Source organism: Anopheles merus, chromosome 3L (genome assembly GCF_017562075.2).
Source record: "Anopheles merus strain MAF chromosome 3L, AmerM5.1, whole genome shotgun sequence".
Taxonomy (NCBI): Eukaryota; Metazoa; Arthropoda; class Insecta; order Diptera; family Culicidae; genus Anopheles; species Anopheles merus.
In genome coordinates, this window is record NC_054085.1 from 14,140,073 (window position 1) to 14,163,525 (window position 23,453).

The 23,453-nt window shown below is 51.0% G+C and overlaps 4 protein-coding genes across 9 annotated transcripts in view; 2 read left to right on the forward strand and 2 right to left on the reverse strand.

Moving 5' to 3' along the window:
• Nucleotides 1-1,212: 1,212 nt before the first annotated feature.
• Nucleotides 1,213-2,272, reverse strand: LOC121599190 (splicing factor 3A subunit 2). Its single transcript, XM_041926805.1, has 2 exons — nt 2,176-2,272; nt 1,213-2,096 (listed from the first exon to the last, which is right to left on the reverse strand). The coding sequence occupies exon 2, from the start codon at nt 2,090-2,092 to the stop codon at nt 1,322-1,324; it is 771 nt and encodes a 256-aa protein (XP_041782739.1). The 5' UTR covers nt 2,093-2,096; nt 2,176-2,272; the 3' UTR covers nt 1,213-1,321.
• A 290-nt stretch (nt 2,273-2,562) lies between these two features.
• On the forward strand, nt 2,563-17,785 carry LOC121600347 (phosphatidylinositol 4-phosphate 3-kinase C2 domain-containing subunit beta). 4 transcript variants are annotated; one of them, XM_041928838.1, is made up of 11 exons: nt 2,563-2,743; nt 4,104-4,661; nt 4,738-5,600; nt 7,528-8,055; nt 8,677-8,865; nt 8,943-11,658; nt 12,318-12,710; nt 12,786-12,986; nt 16,171-16,367; nt 16,442-16,686; nt 16,755-17,785. In XM_041928838.1, the coding sequence occupies exons 2-11, from the start codon at nt 4,204-4,206 to the stop codon at nt 16,932-16,934; spliced, it is 5,970 nt and encodes a 1,989-aa protein (XP_041784772.1). In that variant the 5' UTR covers nt 2,563-2,743; nt 4,104-4,203; the 3' UTR covers nt 16,935-17,785. The 4 variants fall into 4 exon arrangements, with proteins under 4 accessions (XP_041784772.1, XP_041784773.1, XP_041784774.1 ...); XM_041928839.1 differs by lacking the exon at nt 2,563-2,743 and adding an exon at nt 2,750-2,888; XM_041928840.1 differs by lacking the exons at nt 2,563-2,743; nt 4,104-4,661; nt 4,738-5,600 and adding an exon at nt 5,625-7,403.
• On the reverse strand, nt 13,261-15,434 carry LOC121600350 (proline-rich protein 36-like). The gene is made up of 3 exons (XM_041928845.1): nt 15,144-15,434; nt 14,949-15,063; nt 13,261-14,866 (listed from the first exon to the last, which is right to left on the reverse strand). Exons 1-3 carry the CDS (start codon nt 15,228-15,230, stop codon nt 13,311-13,313), a joined length of 1,758 nt encoding a protein of 585 aa, XP_041784779.1. The 5' UTR covers nt 15,231-15,434; the 3' UTR covers nt 13,261-13,310.
• Nucleotides 17,786-17,872: 87 nt separating the features above from the next.
• The window catches only part of LOC121600349 (cyclic AMP response element-binding protein A), a 97,978-nt gene continuing 92,397 nt past the window's right edge, over nt 17,873-23,453 (forward strand). For 2 of the 3 annotated variants that reach the window (XM_041928842.1, XM_041928843.1), the window contains exons 1-2: nt 17,873-18,135; nt 18,558-21,017. In XM_041928842.1, the coding sequence (XP_041784776.1) occupies nt 20,964-21,017 (54 nt within the window). In that variant the 5' untranslated portion in view covers nt 17,873-18,135; nt 18,558-20,963. The remainder of the gene's footprint in view (nt 18,136-18,557; nt 21,018-23,453) is intronic. The other variant, XM_041928844.1, reaches the window with a different exon arrangement.

Here is a 23,453-nt window from a genome sequence, read left to right on the forward strand (position 1 = left end):
GGGTATTTATAAAGCGAAGAGCAGTCCAATGCTCTTTAGTCACCAAACCATTAGGTTCTTCTTTAGACGCTTACTTCAAAGTTATCCAAGAACCATATTCCATTTACACATTCAGAGAAAGCCTACAGCCTAGGGGCTATTTAGGTTATGGGTTCGAGCCTACAATGGACCGTGCCCCCGTAGCAAGATCTGACTATCCGGCTGCCGTAATGGTGGTCACGAAAGCTTGTATAGGCCGGCATGTACTCGTAGGACGTTACGACAAATAGAGGAAGCATGCCTACAGCACCTACCATCGGTGAGATTCATATACTCTTTCAGGTTATTACTTATCTGGCGCAAGAGCTGCTTTGAGGTTTTGAGGACCTGCTTTAGGAGTGTCCAAAACCATTTACAGCTCATAGGCCAATTCCGTTATCCCGGCCTTATCACTGGACAACCTCCACGCATGATTGCCAACTCAACTTGGACCTAACACTACCCCTCTGTTCATGTGGATTGCCTTTAATGATATTACGGTCTGAGTTATCCTGTCCCTTGCAGACCAAGCAGCATCTCCTTATGGGGAGTTCTGCATGACCCTTCCATACATACTGGGTCCAACATTATTCTTACCGGCTTCCTCTCGAACGCAGTCAGATTTGAACAGTACCCATTTAATAGAGGCATATCTGAATACTGCTACTATAAATAATCATGCGATATAGGTCCCGAAAAGGTTCTTGGAGATGAGATGTTCCTCTATGTATAGAATAACCGGTTGGCAACAGACTGGAGGATGGGAAAAACGATGTTTTCGTCAGAATTGATTCCGGATAGCAGGTCCGGAATCAGTTTCCAGAATCGGCTCCGATATTTTATCCGGAATCGGCCCCGGGATCAGAATCGGTTCCGGAATCAAATTCGGATTCGGAATCGGAGTCGGTATCGGCCTCTCCATAAGAATTGGCGTTTGGATCCAGTGATGCTACGTATTGATAGCCGCAAAGAATTCAAATTGTTAACGATCTATTCTAATGGAGATTGCCGGACTGATTTCGCTTCTAAAACTTCTTATTTCAATTCCGGAATTGATGCCGAACACGGAATCGGGTAGATTCGGTTCCGAGCTCCCATCACTACAACACACTTCCCGGAAACTTCTTCTACAATTCTTTGAGCCACAATTTAAAGGTCATCATTGCAATTAGCTTAAAAAAGGAGAACTTGGTGTTTCACTTTGTTATTAAAGTTATGTATTAGTCCATACAGATATCGTGAAGATTAGATTAATGGTTCCCTCCTCTCTCTCTCTCTCTCCCCTCCCCTCACCCTTCCTCACTTACATGTGCGGCGGTGCCGGCACCGGCATCACGCCCATCGGCGGCGGCGGCACCGGATTAAACATCGGCCGGCCCGGATGCGGCATGCGGTGCACGTTCGGGGGCGGCGGCGGTATAATCTTCGGCTCGAGCTTGAACGAAAACTGGAGGAAAAATTGCTTCGTGTTTTTGTTCCAGTGCGTCCAGAACTTGCCCTCCGTTTTCTCCACCTCGCGGGACGGCACCTTGAACGCGATCGTTTCGTACGGTTCGGCGGCAAACAGCAGGTACTGCCACTTGCGGTCCGGCGGCTCAATCTTTTGCTCGTACGCCGACATGAACCGGTGCCGCGGCACGATGCCGTCCGTTATTTCCGGATAGTCGATCTGGAACAGCAGCGACTGCTGGCCGTTCTCCGGATCGCGCTGCTTCGTCACCCGGTAGCCGGGCCGGCCGATTTTGACGAACTTTTTCGGCTCAATGCGCGGCTTCTCCGGCTGAATGACCCACGGTGCTTCCTTCGCCTCCTTGGCCGCACGGCGTGCCAGATTCGCCTGATGCTTTTTGCCCTGCGTGTGGGACAGGTAGCTGCCCTCGTTGTTGTGCAGCGTCAGGCAGAGCTTACACTCGTACGAGCCGAGATGGTTTTTCATAAAGTACGGATCCTTGTTCAGGTCGATCGTTTCGAGGGCCAGCTGGCGGAGCCGCTCGCGCCGATCCCGGTTGCTCTCGGACCAGGAGGCGACACCGCCGCCGCCGGTTTTGCCACCGGCACGGTTCTGGAAATCCATCGCACTAGAAAGGTTGGGGGGAATTACGTTACTTTCCTGTTCCCTGGAAGGTGTGGTTTATTGGTTAATGTAAAAACACTTACCACACGCTGTATTTAACCGGATTTTAGTAAAAATGTGTTTTATTTCCTCCGATAATCAACAAACAACGCGTCTTTCGCCAGGTAAAAGGTAAACAAAAAATGCGATTTGACAGCTCAAGTGATGCACAGCAGCGCCATTTGCTATACAGCGGCTGATAGCGAAAACTTCAATTCTAAATCGAAGGTAAAACGCCTTTTCAAATTCAAAAATGTATTTTTTGAAACAAAATGTTATAAAAATGAGATTATTCTTCCTATAAAATGTTGTAGCACTCTATTTTAACCACGATTCGATCAAAAATAACCTTCCCAAAACAGCCCTACTTGACAGCTATTTTCAAATATCAAATTTACAACCGCCAACTGTCAAACGGTATGACCCCCAGTAGGGTTGTGACACAGTTCGAGTACAGTCGCGAAATTCGTTCGTATGTTTTTTTGTGTAAATAGAAAAGTGCTCCTGGTGGTTGGTGTTGTTAAAACGGTTTAAAAATGCTGCAAATTACCCCCGGAACGAAGTCCCGGAAGCTTTAGCGGAACAGGCAGAACCAAAGGGCGGTGCAGAAAGGTAGCTGGAAGCTGGGCCGCCCGTGCTGGCAGCCGGAAATTGGGCGTAATTGGGCGAGGCGTAGCATTTGGCAAAGACGCGTACGGACAGCAGTAGCAGCAATTGCTCCACGTCGATTTTTCGGTGCATCTGTGCATCATCAATGGTGTGTGTTGAAACAAGACGAAAAGCAAGACTGTTGTGCCACCCGTGCCACGTTCCCGTGCCGTGCTGGAATTCGAAGGATTTTGCCCCTTTTTTGTACATTCTCTGAAGAGCTGCAATACTTATTTCGCTCAAATGTACACACGTAAATTGATCCATGTTTTCTTCCCGCTTGAGTCATACGGGATGAGTGTTCCCTCCGGTAGCAGTGCCGGCTGGCCCGACCATTAATCACATTCATTCATGAAGGTTCGGGCCAGCGCCTACTTTTCTTCTTGTACGGCAACATACGGTCTACCTACTCATCGTGTACAGATGGCACACGTTAATAGCAATGTGATGGAAAAGGGAGAACAAAAAGTGGAGAGGGAACGGCACCCTTTTCTCGTACAAACAAATCCGCGGTTTGACCTCGCGTTCGGTCAAAAGGCCATCCAGCGCCTCCCGTTCTGTCCGTTTGTAATTTGTGTGCATTTTAATTTGCAAAAGCAGCTGAAAAGAGAAGGAAAGAGTGTGTGTGTGTACGCATTTCTTGTGTGCGCCTGCCAACGCACTCTTCGATTGCACTGGTCTCTTGATTTGTTTGCTTTTCTGTGGCCGCGAAGTTGTTATGATTAGAGCTTCAATCAGAATGTGGCGTGGCGAATCGGCAGCAAAAACACGGCCGCAAAATGCGGGTTCGTTTTTATTTTGTTTTGTTTTGCAAAACCCGTATCGATGTTGTTAAGCTATTTCTGTGCGAGAAAAATACGAGCACGAAAGTAGATGGTTTGTTTACATCAGCCGCTTAGCCAGGGAGGAACGGTGGGATGGTAAACTGGCTAGAGCAGGGGAAAGAATTTGTTTCCGGTCGTGTGGTGGTGATGGTGGACGCATTACGTGCCCATGACGGGGCACTGCAATTCCTCGGCACACTTGTTGCAAGCCCTTTGAATGGCTTCTCGCCCGTCTTTTTTCTGTCATTTTTTACTTTGCCGTCATTTCAACCATAAAACAGCGATAAGCAAAAGAAACCGAAGCACACACACGCACCAAGCGGGAAGAATGCGAAAAGATAAACAAACCGCAGGAACGAGCTAATCAGTCGTTCTGCGGTGGAAATGAGTTTACAGTTTCTTTCTTGTTACGAAATATCGCCCATTGGGTTGTTTTGTTTTTTTGTTTTTAATCAATTAAATTACCGCTAATGTTTATCTTTATTTTCTTCCATCTATAGATCACACTACCAGAAGCATTACAAACACAAACAAACGCACACAGACATCACACATCTACATTAACACAACACACACTCACGCACACACCCAATCACAACCATGGCAACGAATCCGAATGACCTAGAGTTTGAAAAGAAGTACCTGGCGGACATCGAGCGGGCCATGGCGCTGAGCCTGGAAACGCTCGAGCTGGAAAAGATACGGGCGAGGCAGCGCCAGATGACGCCGGAGCTGGCGAACGATCCGAAAGCCGTCTCGCAAACGCTTGAAGAGTACCGGGCCTACCTGCAGCGGCGGGTCGCGTGCGGCACGGGCAAGGTGGCGGCGACACCGGCGCCAGGTGCCGGCACATCCGGCAGCACGCTGGAACCACCGCCCGGTCCGGGTGGTCCGGCCGTCCGGCGGCATAGTGACTCGCGCAACCCGGGCATACAGGGGCCGCTGGCGCGCGGAAAGGACGAAGCGGATCTGATATCGTTCAGTGCCGTCCCGAAACCGCCCGACCCGAAGGAGGAAGCGCGCAACAATCTGAAGGAATTGGTGGAACAGATGCATCGGTATGTGGCGGCTGCGTTTTTCGCTGGGGTTTTGTGTATTTTTTTTCCTTTCATTCATTCTCTCTTCTCGTTTTAGTCTCAACACACAAGCACCACCAGCACAACCGGTCGTTGGACAGTACGAGCAGGGTTTTAAGACGCAGCGCAGCCTGAGCATGTCGGCCGCAAGCTACGGTTTCCACCAGGCGGCCTATCAACCGGTCGGCGTACCCGGGCAAGCCCACCTGCAGGGCCCGTACAATGCGGCCGCGATGCAGCTGGTACCGTACAGCAGCCAGGCGGCGAAACCGAAACCGCTCACACCGGACGAGCTGCACCGGCTGTACAATAGCCCGCCGATGTACGCGGTGGCAACGGCCGGAGGCCCAGCGGCGATGGTAGTGCCACCGGCCTATCCCGGCACCGTCGCGTACGGTGGCGTGCCGGCGTACGGCACGGTGCCAACGGTGGCCAACTATGGACCGGTTCACCAAGCACCACTACCTCAACCATCGACCGGCGCTGCGCCCTTTGGGGTGGGTGGCACACCGGGCACTCCGCTCTACCCAGCACTGCAACAAACCACCGGAATGAATGGAAGCACCGGCAGTACCACCTCCACCTCCACGGTTGCCAATCCGGAAACGGCCCTCGTGCACGTGCCAAAGCTGGGTGCTGCCGGGCGCTCCTACTCCCAACCGCAAGCCGTCCTGGCGAGCGCACTGAGACGCCAAGCGTCGCCGGCCAGGGGCGAGCAGCCGGCCGTCGTTATGCGCCCGAAAAGTGATCCAGCCAATGGGGGTGCAGGCCCTTCGCAGCAGCAGCGGCTCGGGGCCAAGGGAACCGATCTGATCGATCTCGGCTTCGAGGACAATCCGCGCGTGTCGGTGCTGGAAGCGTTCGATCCGCTGCTGTGCGGTAATCGGTCGTCCAGCGGCAGCAGTGGCGATGATGATAAAGGTAAACGGGCGTATTGAACAAATCCGCACACACATACATACACACTTTTTGCTCAAGCGCGCGTAGAGAATAGTTAGGGAGAGAGAGTGAGAGAGTGAGAGAACGAGAGAGAAAAAGGGTATCTTGAAAATAAGATACATAGGACAGAGAAGAGACAATAAGGCTTTTAGACCGTAAGATCGTTATCGTTCGCGCACGTATTTTAGACTCTGCACTGCCCGTATTGCTAGTAAAAAATGCACAATCTGTTAAGCTTTCCGCGACAATCCGCGCTCTCTCAGAGGTCAAGTGCAAACGAGAGCTATAATTAGCTCTGTTCTCTACTGAATTAGCTAGCTTTACAGTTTCGAACGCGAATGTGTAAGATGTTGCGCACAAAAACAAACACAGCTTCCCCCTAAATATCCCAGTCACGGCACCAACTTCCCCGGGACAGTAGATTTACAAATTACAAACTTTCCGAGTACGACAACAAACTCCGTCACACAATTGCGACATACATTCATAATTAGCCGACCACTCCACAGCGGCTTATTATTAGCTGCGCCACCCGTTCCGCACCCGCTGCTGGGCAATTCTGGAAGCAAGTGCGCTTTTTTTTATCACGCTCGTTGTTTCCTCAAGCGGAGAGATTTAATTGCACAGCCACACACTCGTCGTACACTCGGCTGTGTGAGTGTATGTGTGGGTTGGATAATGCTTTGTTTGGATTAGGAGTGCATCTACTCACTTCCGAATGAGTGTTAAATGCCATTTCTATGAAGTATATTTACTTCAAATGTGCAATCGTTTATAGTTTGTCGAAAAGAAAAAATATTTTTGCGATATTGCATCTCTTTTTAATTAAAATTAATTGGATTATGTTCTTTTAAACTTCAAAACTACAGTAGAACGGACCCTTTTGGCCCTTCTGTTTGTGTTTCACACAACAACAAAAAATCCCAACCGCGCAATGCCTTTATCTTAGTATAATCTTATCAGTTAGGGAGTAACCGGGCTCGCGTGCGCTTTGTCGCGCTTTGTGTGGTGTCGTCCGTGGTGCTCTAACACTTAAACGCAGAAACATAGTTTTATCCGATTCGAACCATTTTCGACGCGAAAAAAAAGCCATACCCTACAAAGGGAAGGTGCGTTTCCTTTATCTGCAGTGCACTTCAAGTGTATGTGTGTGTCAGTGTCCTTAAGAAGAAATGTGTGCCTTTCAATGGAAACTATCAAGCGGAGCGGCGGGAAGGAGTGGTGGTAAGGTGATTAGAGTTTGTAGGGACAAAAGAAAAGGAAAAACAGGAGAGAAAAAGAGACACGTTTTCCGTAGACATAATAGAGCCCGCTGCGGAGGTTACCGCTCATTGGTGCTGTATAGACAAGTGCTCTGTTCTTATATTGCCAGTACTCGAACCGAAATTGATAACGGCGGCGGCACACCACACAGTGTTTAGGGGCCGCAGACGCGCACAGTCGCGAACTTGACACACCTGCAACGGTGGCAACGGCCAAGGCCGGCAGCGTAGACAGAAGTAGACAGGTTTTGAGCTAGACAAAAAACACAAAAAAATCGACGAAAAACGAACCACAAAACACGCAATAAAGCTAGTTTACTCTTATCTCACCTTACCTCTCCTGCTACGTTTTCTCCCGGAAAATCATGCTCTGGCCGTTTATGTTTTACTGTTCGAATGAAATTCCACGACACACGTGTCTGTGAGTGCGAAGAAATGAAGAAAATGTTGCGTGCTCGAAAGTCGTCCGTCGCGTCCAACGGTGGTGGTGGTGCTGGTGGTGGTGTTGGTAGAAAGTCAAAAGGTTTAAGCGTCGAAAGCGTTAGCGTTTCAGCGTTCATTCACTCTCCGCTGTGCAGTTTGTTTCACCGTACACTAACGCAAACTCTCTCTCTCTCTCTTCTTCTCTTCCCCTTACCAAACAACAGATGACACGGCCTCAACCTACTACGAAGATTACGATCCGTTCGACTACATCTACTCCGGCGGCACACAGTACTCCGATCCCGTGTACGACGCCGTCGTCAATCGCTCCCTGTCGGACAAAACGGGCACACCACTGTCTCCGCCTGCGTCACTGTACGGTGCGGTCGGTGTGCTGCCGCCACCGCCCGGTACGCCCGGCGGCAGCTGTACGTACGGGTGGGTAAATGCACCGGTGGAAGCGTCCAGCTCCTCCACCCAGTCACCGGTGGGCGGTGGAGATGGTGAGCCACCGCCACTGCCACCGCGCAACTCGACCGCCGCCGCCGGGTACAGCCACACGATGCTGCGCGGCATTCCGGCGGGCCAGGCGGACGAGCAGTCGAACTACGAGATCATGCAGCGGAAGCTCGTCCCGGCCAGCGGCGTGGAGCGGCGGGCTACACCGTACAAGCTGTACGAGAACGTGGTGATTGCCAAGAGCTACGACAAGGAATTGATCGCTTTCTACAGCATGGTGAAGCAGTTGAGAGGTAGGTTCACTTTTATTTTCATTATTTAATGCTGAATAATGATGGGAAGAATGAAGTTTTCGTCGGAATCGATTCCGGGTAGCTCCGAGATTTTCTGGAATCGATACCGGATAGTATGGCCGGAATCAGTTTCCGGAATCGGATTCGATCCGGAATTGGCTCCGGAATCGGCATAGAAATCGGCACCGGAATCGGTTCCGAAATCGGAATCGTCTCCGGTAACGAAATCGAGTCCGGATTCGGTTCCGGAATCGGATCCGGAATCAGCTCCGAAATTAAATCCAGAAGCGCCTCCGAAGTCAATCGCAGAATTGGCTCCGGGGTCGCCTCCGGAATCGACTACGAATCGGATCTGGAATCGGTTTCGGAATCGGCTCAGGAATCAGATCCAGAATCAGATCCGGAATCGACTCCAGAATCAGATCCGGAATCGGTTACGAAATCGACTCCGGAATCGACTCCGGAATCAACTCTGGAATCGGCTCCGGAATCGATTCCAGCATCGGAATCGGCTACATAATTGATTCTGAACACGGAATCGGAATCGGGTAGTTCCGATTCCGAGCTCCCACCGCCAATGCTGAAGCTTGTCCTTAAAGTGTTTTCGATCTTTTTTTTCAGCCCAATATCGGCACGATGATGAAGCCACCAACGTGGGACATATCGTCGCAGCGGAGATCGAGAATCGGTACGTGGAGGGCACGAGCATCAAGCTGTTGGTGCATCCGGCCCTCGACTGCTTTGCCGGCGGGGAACAAACCAAGGGACAGATCGATGGCTACGGTCCACCGATACCATTTACCTGTGATAGTGAGTGCCGCTGCTCTCTTTGAATCATTAATCTACTCCTACTAACCGTGGCCTTCAATCCATTCCTCCCTCTCAAGTAACGACTACGGTAGAGCACGTGATTGCCCAGGTGTACTGTGCGCTCGAGGGCCAGATACGCAACACGGTGAGCGATTACGCACTGAAAGCGATCGGCATACAGGAAATCCTGTGCGTGCGCTCGCGCCTCAACCAGCTCCAGTGCGTGCACGACAGCATCAAGCTCGAGCACGACGTGCAGCTGGGCTTTGTGGCGAAAACGGCGCGCACGATGCGGGTGATCGCCCGTACCGCGCAGGACGATGGGCGCGACGCGGACATGCGGCTGGAGCATCTGCTGCCGAAGGAAACGTCCCATGCGATCGGGTACGACGACCTGATGATACTGCTCGAGACGCTCGAGGCGGAAATCGACAAGCTGCAGTCGTCGGCGGACGATGGCCCGTCCGGCCGCACCATACTGACCTGCTCCGGGGTGATACAGGCGGTGAAGGCGATCTGCAATCTGCTCGGCCCGCTCGATACGCTCGAGATTGCAAAGTCGATCGAGGATTTGAGAGCTTGCTGCGATCAGGGCCAGACGGTGTACAGCTACCGGGACAGTGTGGTGAGCGACGAAGCGTACAGCAACGGCAGCTTGGCGATCGTGTCGGAGAGCGGGGACTATGCGGAGGTGAAGCTGCGGCCGCGCACAGTCGCCGAGCAGATCCGCTACCGGTGCAATGAGGTGCGGCACGCCATCCAGAGCTTGCTGGAGATTTACGCGCAAGCGTTCCGGGTGAACTTTAGCGTGAACGTGCCGGAGTACAATGCGAACCCGATCTCGATCTGTAACATCTCGCAGGCGGTGATGGTGAACGTGTCGTGTCTGCACCGGCCACCGCTGCACTGGCGGCACGACGAGTACAATCTGGGCGTGCAGATCTATCACGGTGCGCGGTACATTAGTGAGCCGTACGTGGTGCAGTGCTCGAACGAGCTGTCGGGGATTTATCCGCGGCTCACGTTTAACTCGTGGATCATGTTCCGCAATCCGGTGTGCACGTTGCCGCGCGAAGCTCGGCTCGTGGTGGTACTGTACGGGTGTGTGCGGGAACCGGTCGACGGTGGTGGTACGAGCGATGGAGGTGGAGCATCCGGGGGAGCCGGTGGTGGCGCGTCAGGAGGAGCTGCGCCGGGTGTGAACGATCCGGGTGGGTCAGAAGGGCGCATGACTAAGGTGGAGCTGGGCTGGAGCTCGCTGCAGTTTTTCGACTTTGAGCGCAAGATGGTACAGGGCTCGTATCTGCTGCCGATGTGGCCCCCGACGACGGATAAATTCTTTGGACCGGCACCGTCCAAGGGCACGTACCCGATCGGAGGCAGCTTCCCGATACTGAGCATCGAGATACCGAGCTACGGTGGGGCGGTAGTGTTCCCCGAACCCATACGCAACCTGCCCCCGGTGGTGCAGCTCGACTTTGCCAGCCTCGATCGCAACTTGCAGCAGGAACTGATTGACACGGCCGAGCAGGGCTACTCGCCGGACAAGCTGGAGAAGCGCGAGGTGCTGTGGGAGAAGCGCCACTATCTGCATCGGTTCCCGCACGCCCTGCCGAAGATACTGCACGCGGCCCACAGCTGGGATTACGCGTGTCTGTCCGATCTGCACGCGCTCATCAAATCCTGGACGGCGCTCAGTCCCGTGCAGGCACTGGAGCTGCTGTTGCCGCGCTACCCGGACCTGGAGGTGCGCCGCCAGGCAGTGGAATGGATCGCCGCCATGCCGAACGATGAGTTCGTCGACTATCTGCCCCAGTTGCTGCAGGCCCTCAAGCACGACACGTACGAAGGTTCGCCGCTAGCGATGCTGCTGCTGCGCAAATCGCTCGAATCGCCCCGCATCGCGCACCATCTGTACTGGCTGCTGCTGCACAGCTTGCCGGGCGAAGCGCCCCAAAACATGATCGACGCACAGGAGACGGCCTGCGATGCGGTGCTGATGAATCAGGCCCGCTACCATCGGCGCAATCAGCTGATGCTGCGCGCACTGCTAGCGATCTGCGGCGAGAAGCTAACGAGCCGCTTCCTCTCCCAGAACATGATGTGCAAGCGGCTGGGCGAGGTGGCACAGAGCGTGAAGCTGGCGAAGGATTCGCACCGGCTGCAGGTGCTGAAGCAGGGCCTGGAGTCGGTCAACCAGCTGCTGATCGATGGGCCGACCGTGCTGCCGCTCGAGCCGGGCGCCGAGGTGACGGGCGTGATCGTGCGCAGCTGCAACTACTTCAACTCGAACACGCTCCCGCTAAAGATCAACTTTGCCGGGCCGGACCGTGTGGTGGTGCCGGCCATCTTCAAGGCCGGGGACGACCTGCAGCAGGACGCACTGACCATCCAGATGGTGCGCATCATGGACAAGATGTGGTTGCGCGAGGGCCTGGATCTGAAGATGGTCACGTTCAACTGTGTGCCGACCGCGTACAAGAAGGGCATGATCGAGCTGGTGTCCGAGTCGGAAACGCTGCGCAAGATACAGGTCGAGTGGGGCGTGACCGGGTCGTTCAAGGACAAATCGATCGCGGAGTGGCTGGCAAAGCAAAACCCGAGCCAGCTCGAGTACCAGCGGGCGGTGGAGAACTTTACGCGCTCGTGCGCAGGGTACTCGGTCGCGACGTACATACTCGGCATTTGTGATAGGCATAACGATAACATTATGCTCAAAACGTCCGGACATCTGTTTCACATCGATTTCGGCAAGTTTCTCGGTGATGCGCAGATGTTCGGTAACTTTAAACGGTAAGCAGCAGAGACGTTTTATGTCGTTCATATACAGGGTTTTTCAACTCACTTGTGTATGTGCTCATTATTATTCATCGCCTCCAAGATGTTTTTCAACATCTGTCAAATGATGTATTTGCATTACAGAGGATTCTGCAGTCACTCTCCAATGTGAACAGCATTTTTAGCTGCTAGCAAGATGTCTTTCAACAGCTGTCACGTGTTTTATTAGCATCACAATAACATTTCAATTTTTACACATGATTTTCAAACACATCATAATAGTTTACAGGTCAAACTCCAGCATGTGTTGTGTTGAAAATCATGCGGAAGAACTGATAAATTATTGTGATGTAAATACAACATTTGACAGCTGTTGAAAAACATCTCGCAAGCAATGGAAAATGTTGTTGACATTCCTAATTGACTCGGAAAACCCTGTTTAATACAATTTCATTTCTTACACATGATTTTCAACACGTCACAAACAACTGTCAAACTCAATTCAGCTTGAGACATGTTGAAAATCATGTAGAAGAACTAAAAAATTATTGTGATGTAAATACAACCAATTGACAGCTGTTGAGAAAAGCATCTCGTAAGCAATGAAAAATGTTCTAGAATTTTTTTCGGAAACCTCTGTAAGCCTCGTCTAACTCATTTCTGCTTTCTTCCAGTGATCGAACGCCATTCGTGCTGACGTCCGACATGGCGTATGTGATAAACGGTGGCGATCGCCCATCGGCCAAGTTCCACCAGTTCGTCGACCTGTGCTGCACCGCGTTCAACATCGTCCGGCGGCACAGCGATCTGCTGCTGCACATGTTCGCGCTGATGGCGACGTCCGGCATACCGGGCGTCACGGTCGAGGCGGTCAACTACGTGCGCAATGCGCTGCTGCCCGGCCAGTCGAACCCGGAGGCGGCGGCCACGTTTGCGAAGATGATACACATCTCGCTCAAATCGTGGTTTACGCAGTTTAACTTCTTCCTGCACAACATTGCGCAGATGAAGTTTTCCGCCGAATCGGGCGACGGCGAGCTGCTGAGCTTTATACCGCGCGTTTACACGTAAGTTCGGGGTGTAATTCCAATTACCTTAAGATTCTTTAATGTTTTGTTTCGTTTCGTTTCGTTGTGCTAAAGGATGGCCCAGGACGGACGATTGAAGACGGTTTACGTGCACGGGTATCAGAAGCGATACGACCAGGAAAAGTATTACACGTACATTCTGCGGGTGGAGCGACAGCATCAGCCGGACGCCGCCTATCTGTTCCGCTCGTACAAAGAGTTTTGCGAGTTTCACCAGAAGCTCTGCATGCACTTCCCGCTAGCCAAGCTGCATAGGTAAGTGTCGCACGTAAGCCTTAATCACTCGAACGGCGAAAAAAACGGGACAAACAGCGACCTGCGACAACGTTTGTTTTGGTTTTGATACAGTATCAGCATGTATCAGACAACAGACCAGATGATATCAGAGAGGGCTTTTACTGATAATTTGATAAAAAAGGGTTTAAGTATCTTGCTTATGACTCACGCGTGGATGAGTCAGTGTGTTGTGGTCGTTCTATAACTCATCCAACCAAACGCTAATCACATAATTAATTAATCTAGTTACCAATTCCAAGATAATGCGTATCCTTTTTATTCGTCAAGCTGGCTCGTTACACTCTAAGCGGAAGTTTCCGACGCGTTTGAGTCACTGGCACGTGCCCTTGGTGGTGGAATTTGTACTGCCGGCGCGTCCTGCTGCCTGCCACCGCTTTCCAGCTGTGCGTGAGCCCGCTGGTTTCGCATGCCACGAAGCGTCCGGGGCTGTGCGATCGGTTCGGGCAGGTTGCGCGGTGACGCCACAGCTGCCACCGACTGCACCATGCCACTCCGCAGTGAGGCAGGAGCATTCCGTAGCACCTCGGGGTCGATCTGTGTTTGTGCGGCCACCGTTTGATTGATGCTGGAGCGGTGCTTCTGCACAAAATCCCAGTTAAAGTCATCGTCCGAGTCGGAATCGGATTCGTGGTCGTTTCCGTTCGTAATTTTCAGGGAAGTTTCCGGACGCGCCGGAGGTTCTTGCTTTCGTTCTGGCGGTGTGACAGGTGGCGAGGGTTCCGGAGCATCTTTCAGAGTTGTCGCTCGGATGGAGCGCGGTGGAGGGGTTGGGATCGCTGTGACTATTTCGTTGGAAAACTCAACCATGCTGGATGTGGCCTCGACAGGGATCTGTGGCGGTGGTGGAGCTCGTTTCTTAAGGATTGACTTGGGTTGGGGAGGAGATGTTGGCGGTGGTGGGCTGGATGCGGCGGTGGTGACCTGTAGGACCGGTTTTCGCTGTGGCGGAGGTGATGGAGAGCTTGCAGATGATAGCGAACCAGTCGTGCTAGATCTGAGTGAGTCTGGTGGCGTAGAGTTGCGAAGCTTTACACGCTCAAATATCACGCCATCATCTTGCGGGCTCTTCTCCGCAGGTTCTCGGTTGGGTAGGGGTGATGATGTTTCAGGTCTTGCCGAGATGTTGGACCGTTCCGAACCAGGACTGATCGGTTTGCGAGCTTTCACTCGCTCGAAGATGGCTTCGAATGAGTCATAGATTGGTTCCTCGAACGGATCCTCAGCAGCGAGCGGCACTATGTATTCGGGCTCTGTGCTAACTTCACGTTTTACAGGACTCGGAGCCTCCTCACGTAGTGGGAGCGAGTTACTGGAAGTCGTCCTCGGAACCGGCGTTATAGGCACTACGTGGATAGGTGATGATGCCCTTGAATACGGATCACTCAACACCTCCACCGATTGAGGTGATCGTAGCTCGTGCTGCTGCAGCACTTGTTGCTGTCTCTTTTCAAGTCCGTTTGCGTCCTCCAGGGAGTTGGCAAGGTTCATCAGCGACTTTGCCTTGGAAACTCCCTTCCTTACCGGTGGCTTCGGGGCGGCATAGTTTGGCTCGGGCGGCATCTCGTAGTCGTCAGCACTAAGCTGCTGCAAACGGTCGGCTGGAGTGTGTGGTGCTATCTTATCACGGCTATCTGCTTCGGCGGCGACATTGGTCATTGAAACGGGCCTGCTGACGGAAGAGATTCCAGTCGGTACGATGGGTGCCGGTGCCGGTGGGGACGACCGGGCCGCTGTCACACGCGCCCGTACCGTGGAGGAGGAGGAGGCGGCAGAAGATATCGAGTTGGCGGTGGGACTGTTTGTAGACGTGGTGGGTAGATTTCCATTCGCACGCATTGCTGAGGGGGAAACAAAGTGGTCGAATTTTGTAGACGTTGGCACAGAGAGGGAGAGCTTGGAGTCGTTTGCTAAAATACTTACTGGCACGGGCGATTGCTTGCGGAGGCGGTTCCCAGTAGGACGAACGAACTGGCTCGATAAAGTCCTCAAAGTGTGTGCTTTGGCGGTACACCCCAATCACTGTTCCGGCCGTTGCCTGTTGTTGGGCGTAGAATTTGGTACATTTCAGTAGTAAAGGTCACAAAGATTTATTGGAATTTCGTCAACTACACCTACCTCCTTTCGGCGAATGTCTCTTTCCGGTGCCGGTGGCACACCATCGAAGGTTATCCTTCGCCGAAACCATTTCAACTTCAATCCCATTGTCCCTGAATGTTTGTGACAGCTCTTGTGTGATGTCTTGCACTCTTTCCTCCAATGTCTGAAGAGGTAGGCACCTCTCGAACGCAATGACACTTTATGACTGAGAGTCTCAATCCGAAGTTCGTTCGACACGACTCTGCACTGTCTACAACGATTCTCCGCCCCGCAACTGGTAGATAATGGTATCACGGAGGAATGATACCACCATCTGTGCTCCCTCCCCCCCCCTCCCTTCTCCTCCAGCACATGCGTTCCTGGAGAAGGTGTCGATTGTTACACGGTCGATCGTTTGGCGATATCTTATCACCGAATATTGTTTCAATGAAATAACCGACCACAACGAACGCCGGTGTAGGTGTGTGGTGTGCTGGTCGATACAAAAAGGTGGTAGAAGATGCAAGGGAAATTCCATTGAAGCCAATCGGGCAAGGATAAGTTTTGTTTTGTGCGGTGACGGATTGGAAGCGTTTTATTTCCCGGATCAAAGAAATTCGGAGGGGATGGATGGAAAGATAGCGTGCAATTGTGCCTGTTGGACCGATCATAGATTAATGCAGGAATTCGATGTTGTAGATTGTATACTGCAAACTAGTTTCCTAATCAATACGTGACGGCGAACTTGGACGAGATGATGCTTCTTGTTGAACTCTGATACTGATTGTGTTACGAAATGCGAGGAACCTACCTGAGGACTTTGTTGGGGTATTAAAACTACAGCAAGCTTAAACGCTGTGGAGGAGCCCGCTTAATGTGATGGTCGTTATCTTAATTGACAAGTGGGCTCTTTTGCTATTTGCCATATACCCGTATATACTCGAGGGGTTCTTTGGCGGCTTTTTTGTGTTTGTGTCGATGTTGATTACCCTTTCGCTATCAGACCCATTTTAACGAGCGTTGTTCTATTCTAACCCCACTTTTGTTATCGATTCTGTTAAAACAGCCTGCCCTCGGGCATCCATGTCGGGCGCTCGAACGTGAAGGTGGTCGCCGAACGTCGTCTTCCAGAGATACGTCAGTTTCTCATCTCGTTGTTCAACTCGGCTGATGAAATTGCACATTCCGATCTAGTTTACACCTTCTTCCATCCGCTGTTGCGCGACCAGCAGGAAGCGGACATCAGTTCGGCCAAGGTGAAAGGTAAGTCTGCAGATTGGGGAAGCTCCAAGAAGGGCGCATTTGTATTCCAATACTTTCTTGCTTGTTTTGCGTAGGTATACCGGCAGCGATGGAGGACGGGCAGCCGCCCCAGGTCGGTGGAAAGATCAAGATTTCAATGCAGTACCACCGGGACACGCTGATCGTAATGATACACCATGTGGTCGCGCTGCCCAACACGCCCGGTGGCCAGCCGCCCAACACGTACGTGAAGGTGTACCTTAAGCCGGACAGCTCCAAGGCGACCAAGCGCAAAACCAAAGTGGTGCGGAAGAACTGCAATCCTAGCTTTATGGAAACGGTAAGTGGAACGTTGGCTGTCTAACGTTATGCAGCGAGAGCTCACCCACAATCCGTTTTAATTTGCAGTTGGAATATCGGCTACCGCTCGAGTTTATCCAGAAGAAGGTGCTGCAGGTGACGATCTGGTCGCACGACTCGCTGCAGGAGAATGCATTCCTCGGTGGCATTGAGCTGCCGCTTGCCGAAGTAGATTTACATCGCGAAACGATACAGTGGCACCAGCTCGGGTACCTAACGCGGGTTTAAACAAACAAACAAACAAACAAAGGGACCGGGTTCGTCGTCTCGCACTGGACCAATGTATCACGTATCTAGGCGGGGGTTTCGTTTTTGCCCCCCCCCCCTCGCTTCGCACTATCGTATTGTTACTATTGCTGTGCATTTGATTGTAATTGCTCTTATATGTTTTGATGTTGTGTTGATGCCCATTCGCTTAGCTTGTCACAGTATACTCAAAAAATAAGCCGGGAAAGAAAGGAGAGAAAGAGAGTGAGACTAGCGAGTCGGTAACCAGGGTTGTGAAAGCAAATATTAACGAGCTGTGTGGTGAGACATGACAAGGGTGAATCATTTGATCGACACTCCAGCTGTATTCTCGTTACTGGTTTTGCTTCCTGCAATTAGGCACCATTACCATAACTTTACAATCATTTCATAATTCGCCTTTAGAGAACAGCGCTGCAATGCAAGCCTTTTCTTACTAGAGTCTTATCAACGCGTGATCAGAAGCAATAACTTTACTAATTGTGTTTAATTGTGTGCATTTTTCGTCCAAATCAAATAGGACGAGCTTGTGTGTTATACTGTGGTAGCGTTCGTTGCAAAACAAGATATACACTATGTAGTTTCGTGCTTTATTTTTCGTTGCTGTGCTTGCAACCTACCGCGCCTCGTATACGTGCGCTCGGGCGTGGTGATCCATTAACAAGAGGATATTTTATTTATTATTGTATACTTGCACCTCGAGCGAGCGAAACATGGGCTCGAAACGAAACACTCGCGCCGCGGGTGCGTGTGTGTGTCCGTGACCTGATGTTGAATTCGTATCGAAGAAAGAAGATAAATGGAGAGAAAATATATCTATACTAAATCGAAAATTCTGCCACGAACGAACTCTGGCGCCCTGTAGATGCAGTGAATGCGATTGGGCCGCGATGCGAAAGAAATTTAAGTGTTGCGCGATACGGACGGATGTTCTTATCAATTTATATACACGCACACACAGGCGAGGGTGAAATATGCCGCTCCCTATCGTATCTTGATGATCGTCCGGGGAGGTGTATTTGATTGCCGGCAAAGAGAGAGAAAAAAAGAGGAGCTGCTACATAACATCACCGAAGTGTAAGTACAGGAGCTCGTCTTGAAGAAGGTGATAAGGTGCTTTGGCTCAATTCACTGGATGGTCGGGAGGCACCCGGTCTTCCATGGCGCTATTAGGAGTATTCAGGTGAGTTTGTTTTTGACAAGTTTTCTGTGCAATTGTTTTTCGTGTTTTCATTTGCATATTTTAAATAGTTTATAATCAGCATCTTTTACTACCTTTTTGCAATTTTGCACATTTTGGATAAACGTCCAGAGACGTCCATACATGAGAATTGATTCATGACCAATTCAATCCCACAGCGATAAACTACAATTACTGACATTATGAATCATATGTTCACTTTATCATTGTAAACATTTGTTCAAGCTTAATATGTTGATGTGCAAACAGATTAGATACGGTTTTAGTTCACTTAGTCAGTTTCAAATGATCAAATCGAATGTTATGTTGAACACTTTAATAGCAAACTGTCTAATATTAGTCTTTAATTTTCCACCCAACCGGCATCAAAAATCATCCTTTCAACCGAACAATTAAACCAAAAGCTCCAACCATACGATGCCGAGCATGAAACGTCAACCCTCGTCCAGCTTGAAGAGGTGTTCATTCAAGCCTTCAAACCGGCCCAATCATTTTCCATCCCTTTCCAATCGCACAACATATGCTACTGCCCTCCCCGCAGGTGGAAGCGAGAGCAACAGCCGATATCAAACAACCGAGCGAGCGCTATATCGCCCTCTGCCTCACTCCAACCGGCACCGGTTAGGCAAGTAGAGTGTGCGAGCGGAGTGTAAGAGAGAGTGTGTGTGGGAGAAGAGAGTCGGAGGCAGCTAACTGTCAAACAGGGTATAGCTTTCGCTTCAAAATGAACGTTGGGTAATGAACTTTTTATTTCACCGAAAGCTGCGTTACCGAGCGGACGTACCCCGAACCCGGCGCGCGTAACAAAATTTCCCCGTGCTTCTTGGTTCTTGGCTCTGGTATTTTGTTTTTGTCTTGGGCTTTACCGTTCCTTCCGGCGAGAAAGCGATTTAATTGTTTTCATTAAAAAACAAGTTGATAAAAAAATATCAAAAAACGGTTAAAGAGAAGTTTGAATAGAAAATATTTAAAATAAAAACGTGTTGCAAGTGAGCATAAGAAAACAACGGTTAGCAAAAGTATGAAGTGATCTAAAAAATTGTCACCGGTTCCGGTGTTAGTTAGTTTCCCGCCGAAACGAAGAAAGTGTGCAGAATTATTGATAAGAGACCCCGGCACCGGCAAAGCCCCCTTTCGTCGCTCTTCCAAAACCAAACATTTGCCCAACAGTAAAACGAGAGTGCAGCAGAAGAGTATAGTGGGAAAATTACACTAACGGATTTTCCGACCCACTCCCATGCTGTGAGTGTTCCCGTGTGTTCCCGTGTGTCTGTGTGTTTGCGTTGGGATAGAGTGCAATAACAATCGTGTCTCCAATCTACCGGCGAAACGGGAAAGTGAACGAGGTGAAACGGGACTAAGCGAAGGAAAAACGGTCGGCGCTCCAAACACATATGGAAGCGTCCAAGCAGTTGAAAACTCGGCTCCCTCGGTGGCGCTTTCGATGCGTTTGATGCTGCTGCTCTAGGGAAGGGCAAGAGCTAATCATTTGCTGCGTGCGGAGATAATCAACTTCCCTCTTCCTGCGTTTCTTTTTTTTTTTTTGATTTCGGGTGAACGCCAACCAACCAACCACCCTCCCGTGAGCAGACGGGCAGAGCCCGCGTCGCCCGTATGTCGCCCGCGCGTACTTATGCTGATAACTACTCCATTGGTAGCAACATAATCGTCTCCGCCGTACGCACAGAGTGTGTCTCGCTTCGTTTTTTTGTGTGTGGCCCAGCATAGCCAAACCATACCACCACCATCATCATCTCGCAGTGAAACATTGCAACCGAACAAAAGGGCCGAATTCATTATTCCCTATTCTGCGGAGTACAGCAACAAGTGGTTTACTGACTGCGAGGCACACAAACACACATCCTGGTGTGTGGAACTTAGCCACCGTTTCTCCAGTCCAGTGCCCAACTACCGTGTTGGATGATCGATTTCGGAAGGCATTTTGATGAGCTGTGTGAGGTAGCGTGCAGAAGTTTCACTATACACCAAGAACGACCCTGAAAAATTGCCGACCTGCTGAATAGAAGAGCCGTGTACTGCTCGTCTCCTAGTGAGTGTGGGTCTGGAACGAGCGCAAAAGCGCAACATAATTAGAGCTAATTAGCACCGAACACGGCATCTCTGTTGCTCTCTCTCGCTGTGTCTCTCGGTGCGATCAGTTACGCCCTGCTGATCACGCAGTTCCGACCAACGTCCGGCAAAGTGTGCTCTCCGATCGTGGCGATCCTTATTATCGGGCAGTTCCTGTGGGATCTCTCCTGCGGTGTGTGTCTGTGTGGAAGTGCGTGTGACCGTTAAGTGTTTTTCAAGTGACCCGGTGAGACGACGACCACGTGCTCTTGTGTGTATTCTCCGTGCATCTCTGTGTGTTTCAGTGCGTTCCTGTGTGTGGGTGTGTTTGTGTCGCTGTGTGTGTGTGTATACCCGGTGAGTGTGGTCAGGGTTGAGTTGGGTCCTCTGGTTGGGTCGCAAGGTGGAATGTGTACCCAAAAAGTACGTGAACCGGTCAGTGACAGTGCTTCTTCAATGAATTGGTGCGTGTGAGAGCCCTTCTTAATAATCGTTCAACGACATCCGCAAACGCCGAAGCGGTTTTGTCCCTGAAGTGCAGAAGTTCTTTAAGATATTCGGGATTAAGCCCGAAGAAGAAGAAAAAAAACCAACAAGAATCCGCGAATCTTCACCAAAGATCCGTGGTAGTGCGTGTGTGTGTGTTTGTGGTGGAATATCTCGCTTCCTTTTGCTTCTACTACCTTGCTACTGGGAGCAGTCGCCCAGCAACGGCCGTCAAGCTGGATTACCTAAACGCGATGGATTTCGACGACGGGGACCTGAAGGACATTTGGGACACCGATCTCGATGCGGTAAGTCGTCATGAAATCGTAAAACCAGATGTATTTTTGCCTTTGGAGTTCATCACTTTGATGTTGTCCACTGCATTGGAGGAAATTTTGGGGAAGATCTCGAGACGACCAGTGGAACAGAACTTCTCTCGATGCATTTCCTGTATTTGTTTCTTTCCTTCCCAAAAGTCGCGAATGACTAATGCACTCTCTCTCTCTTGACTGTTTGCTGTGAATATGCGTGTGGGTTTAGGGACCCACTGTGGGCGCCCGCTCGTGTACAAACCAATGTACTATGCATAATGCTGCATCAGAAGAAGAAAAAAAAACATCACTATTAATAGCGTTGAATGGAAATATGCGTGTGCGTAGGGGGTTTGTCGCTGTTCTCACTTTCTTCTTGAAGCGAAGTTATCCCCCTCCCGCCCCCCCCCCACCCCTCCAACCGCTTTTGGGTCCCGTAAAGTTTTGCCTGCTGCGGGTGTCGAGAGCAGCACACTGGACGGTTTAGAGATTAGAGAAGCCGGCCGGAAAAGGCCACCACACAGAGCAGCATACACACACACACTCACGCGTTGCTGCTGGTAAAGTAATTGAAACACATGTGCACGATACTTGCGCTGCCTGTTCCCGATACCCACCCCGCGGGGTCGGAGTTTTCAGCTCGTGATCTCGTCGTTCAGCTCGTCTGCTGCGCGGCACCAAACTGGATAGCGCGGCGGGCGTTTCGAGATAGACGATCGTAAAGTCGGCGGCGCGGCCAGTGCCAAGTGAGCACATGTGTTGTTCGATTTATGCTTTCCCGCTTCCTCCTCCTCCTCCCCCCCTCCCCTCCCACGCCCAGTGGAAATGGGTCACACACATGCACGCACACATGTGGTTTAGACGGTGCGGCCCCTGGGCCAAAAGATTGATTTGGGACTTTCGATCGGAAACTAATCAGTTTTTCGGGCGTTATTGTTTATTACTTCACTTCCGCTTCTCGTGGTCGGTTGCTTCCGAAGTGAAGTGAAAGTGACACCGCTTCTCCTTGCTTTCTTTCAAGGTGCATTGCGCTTTTTCTTTTGGAATGTCTGGTACACGCACACACATTGCACAGGTCGTCCTGACGGCCTGAGCCCCAAAAGGGAATTGACTGGGCGGTACAAAAACCCTACAGTGTGGTTCGCTTTCGACAGACACCTACCCACCTCCCAAAGGGGAGGACATATAGAACACACCAGTCTGCGTGTGTGTGTGTGTGTGAGACACTAAATCGATTAGGCAACAGCAGCGCCGTCACACTTTTCCCAACCCTATTTTTTTTTTACTCCCCAAACCATTTGAGGTTTTCCATTTACGCGTACAATATTCACTTAAACATTTGTGTGCGGTGGTGGTGTGCAAGTGAAGGCTTATTTGTCGTACCCTTCCTCTCTCTGCAGCCCTCGCCCTCTTCCTCATTCTCTCGCTCTCCAGCCGTCTACTCCAACAGCCCAATTCCATGCGCGCAACCGACCGTTACTGATTGCCCACGATGATGACGGTGTGGTGGCGGTGCGCTGCACGTTGCTCGCTTTGGGAGCTTAGTTTTTCCTGCTGGGAGAGCGAAAAAGTGGCTGAGGACAGGGGGAAAGGGGTTCTCCTTTCCATTCATCCAATCTGGTCGGGCTGGTTGATAGTAAAAAAAAAACCCCCATCGCCCTCCCAGCACATTCCGGCCGAGCTCGTTTGTCCCGTGATCGGCTAATGCTCGTGGTGAGGTAACAACAATAGAAATCATGACACTTCACCTGCCCTCCTCACTGTATCTCCCCTCCCCCCCCCCTCTCTTTCTCTCTCTATAGAGTGAAATGAACAAAAAAGCAATCACACCGAAATGCCATCATTTTCATCAATGTCTTTATACCTGTTGACTGGTGCCGATGATGATGATGGCATGCTCCGGCACGCATGTTTTATGAGGTGTTCCACCTTCATCACCTTCTCTCATCGTGCTCATGGTATACCACCACCGCCTTACAATTGAGCTGTTAAATAGGGCCGACAGGGTCCCCAAAATTTTTGCCATCGCACAAAGTAATAGAACATTTCGTCGCCTACAGTGATTTGCTCGCCTGTGTGTGTTAACCCCTTGTTTAACGGTTTGGGGCGTTTTGGATGCCATTTCCACCGTGCTTGAATTTCTCCATTTTCGATCAGGATCGGTTCCGTCCGTGCCTCATCCGTTCCGCGACACTGGGCAAACTTACTCACCGGAGCCCCTAATGGACCACTAGTCACTGTGTTGCGTTTTTGTACGCCTTTCGAAAGGGTGTGGTCCGTAAGGGTGTCGGTCGTAACATTCCTGCCTTTCACTTGCAGCCCGCCCTTTGGATTTCCTGCGAGACGCTCGGGCCCGGGGTTTGTGGCTGGCCTTTCTCGCCTGTAGCCGAGAGTGATCTATGCGATTATTGCGTTGGTTATGATTGCAGCGCA

What these genes read in the sequence shown, in the direction of transcription:
- LOC121600347 (XM_041928838.1), top strand. Translation starts at nt 4,204, where the DNA reads ATGGCAACGAATCCGAATGACCTAGAGTTTGAAAAGAAGTACCTGGCG. An exon ending in TTGGTGGAACAGATGCATCG is followed by an intron (nt 4,662 to 4,737) that starts GTATGTGGCGGC and finishes TTCTCGTTTTAG; the next exon opens with TCTCAACACACAAGCACCAC. An exon ending in CATGGTGAAGCAGTTGAGAG is followed by an intron (nt 8,056 to 8,676) that starts GTAGGTTCACTT and finishes CTTTTTTTTCAG; the next exon opens with CCCAATATCGGCACGATGAT.
- LOC121600350 (XM_041928845.1), bottom strand. Translation starts at nt 15,230, where the DNA reads ATGGGATTGAAGTTGAAATGGTTTCGGCGAAGGATAACCTTCGATGGT. An exon ending in GAGACATTCGCCGAAAGGAG is followed by an intron (nt 15,064 to 15,143) that starts GTAGGTGTAGTT and finishes GCCCAACAACAG; the next exon opens with GCAACGGCCGGAACAGTGAT. An exon ending in GCAAGCAATCGCCCGTGCCA is followed by an intron (nt 14,867 to 14,948) that starts GTAAGTATTTTA and finishes TTTCCCCCTCAG; the next exon opens with CAATGCGTGCGAATGGAAAT.
- LOC121599190 (XM_041926805.1), bottom strand. Translation starts at nt 2,092, where the DNA reads ATGGATTTCCAGAACCGTGCCGGTGGCAAAACCGGCGGCGGCGGTGTC.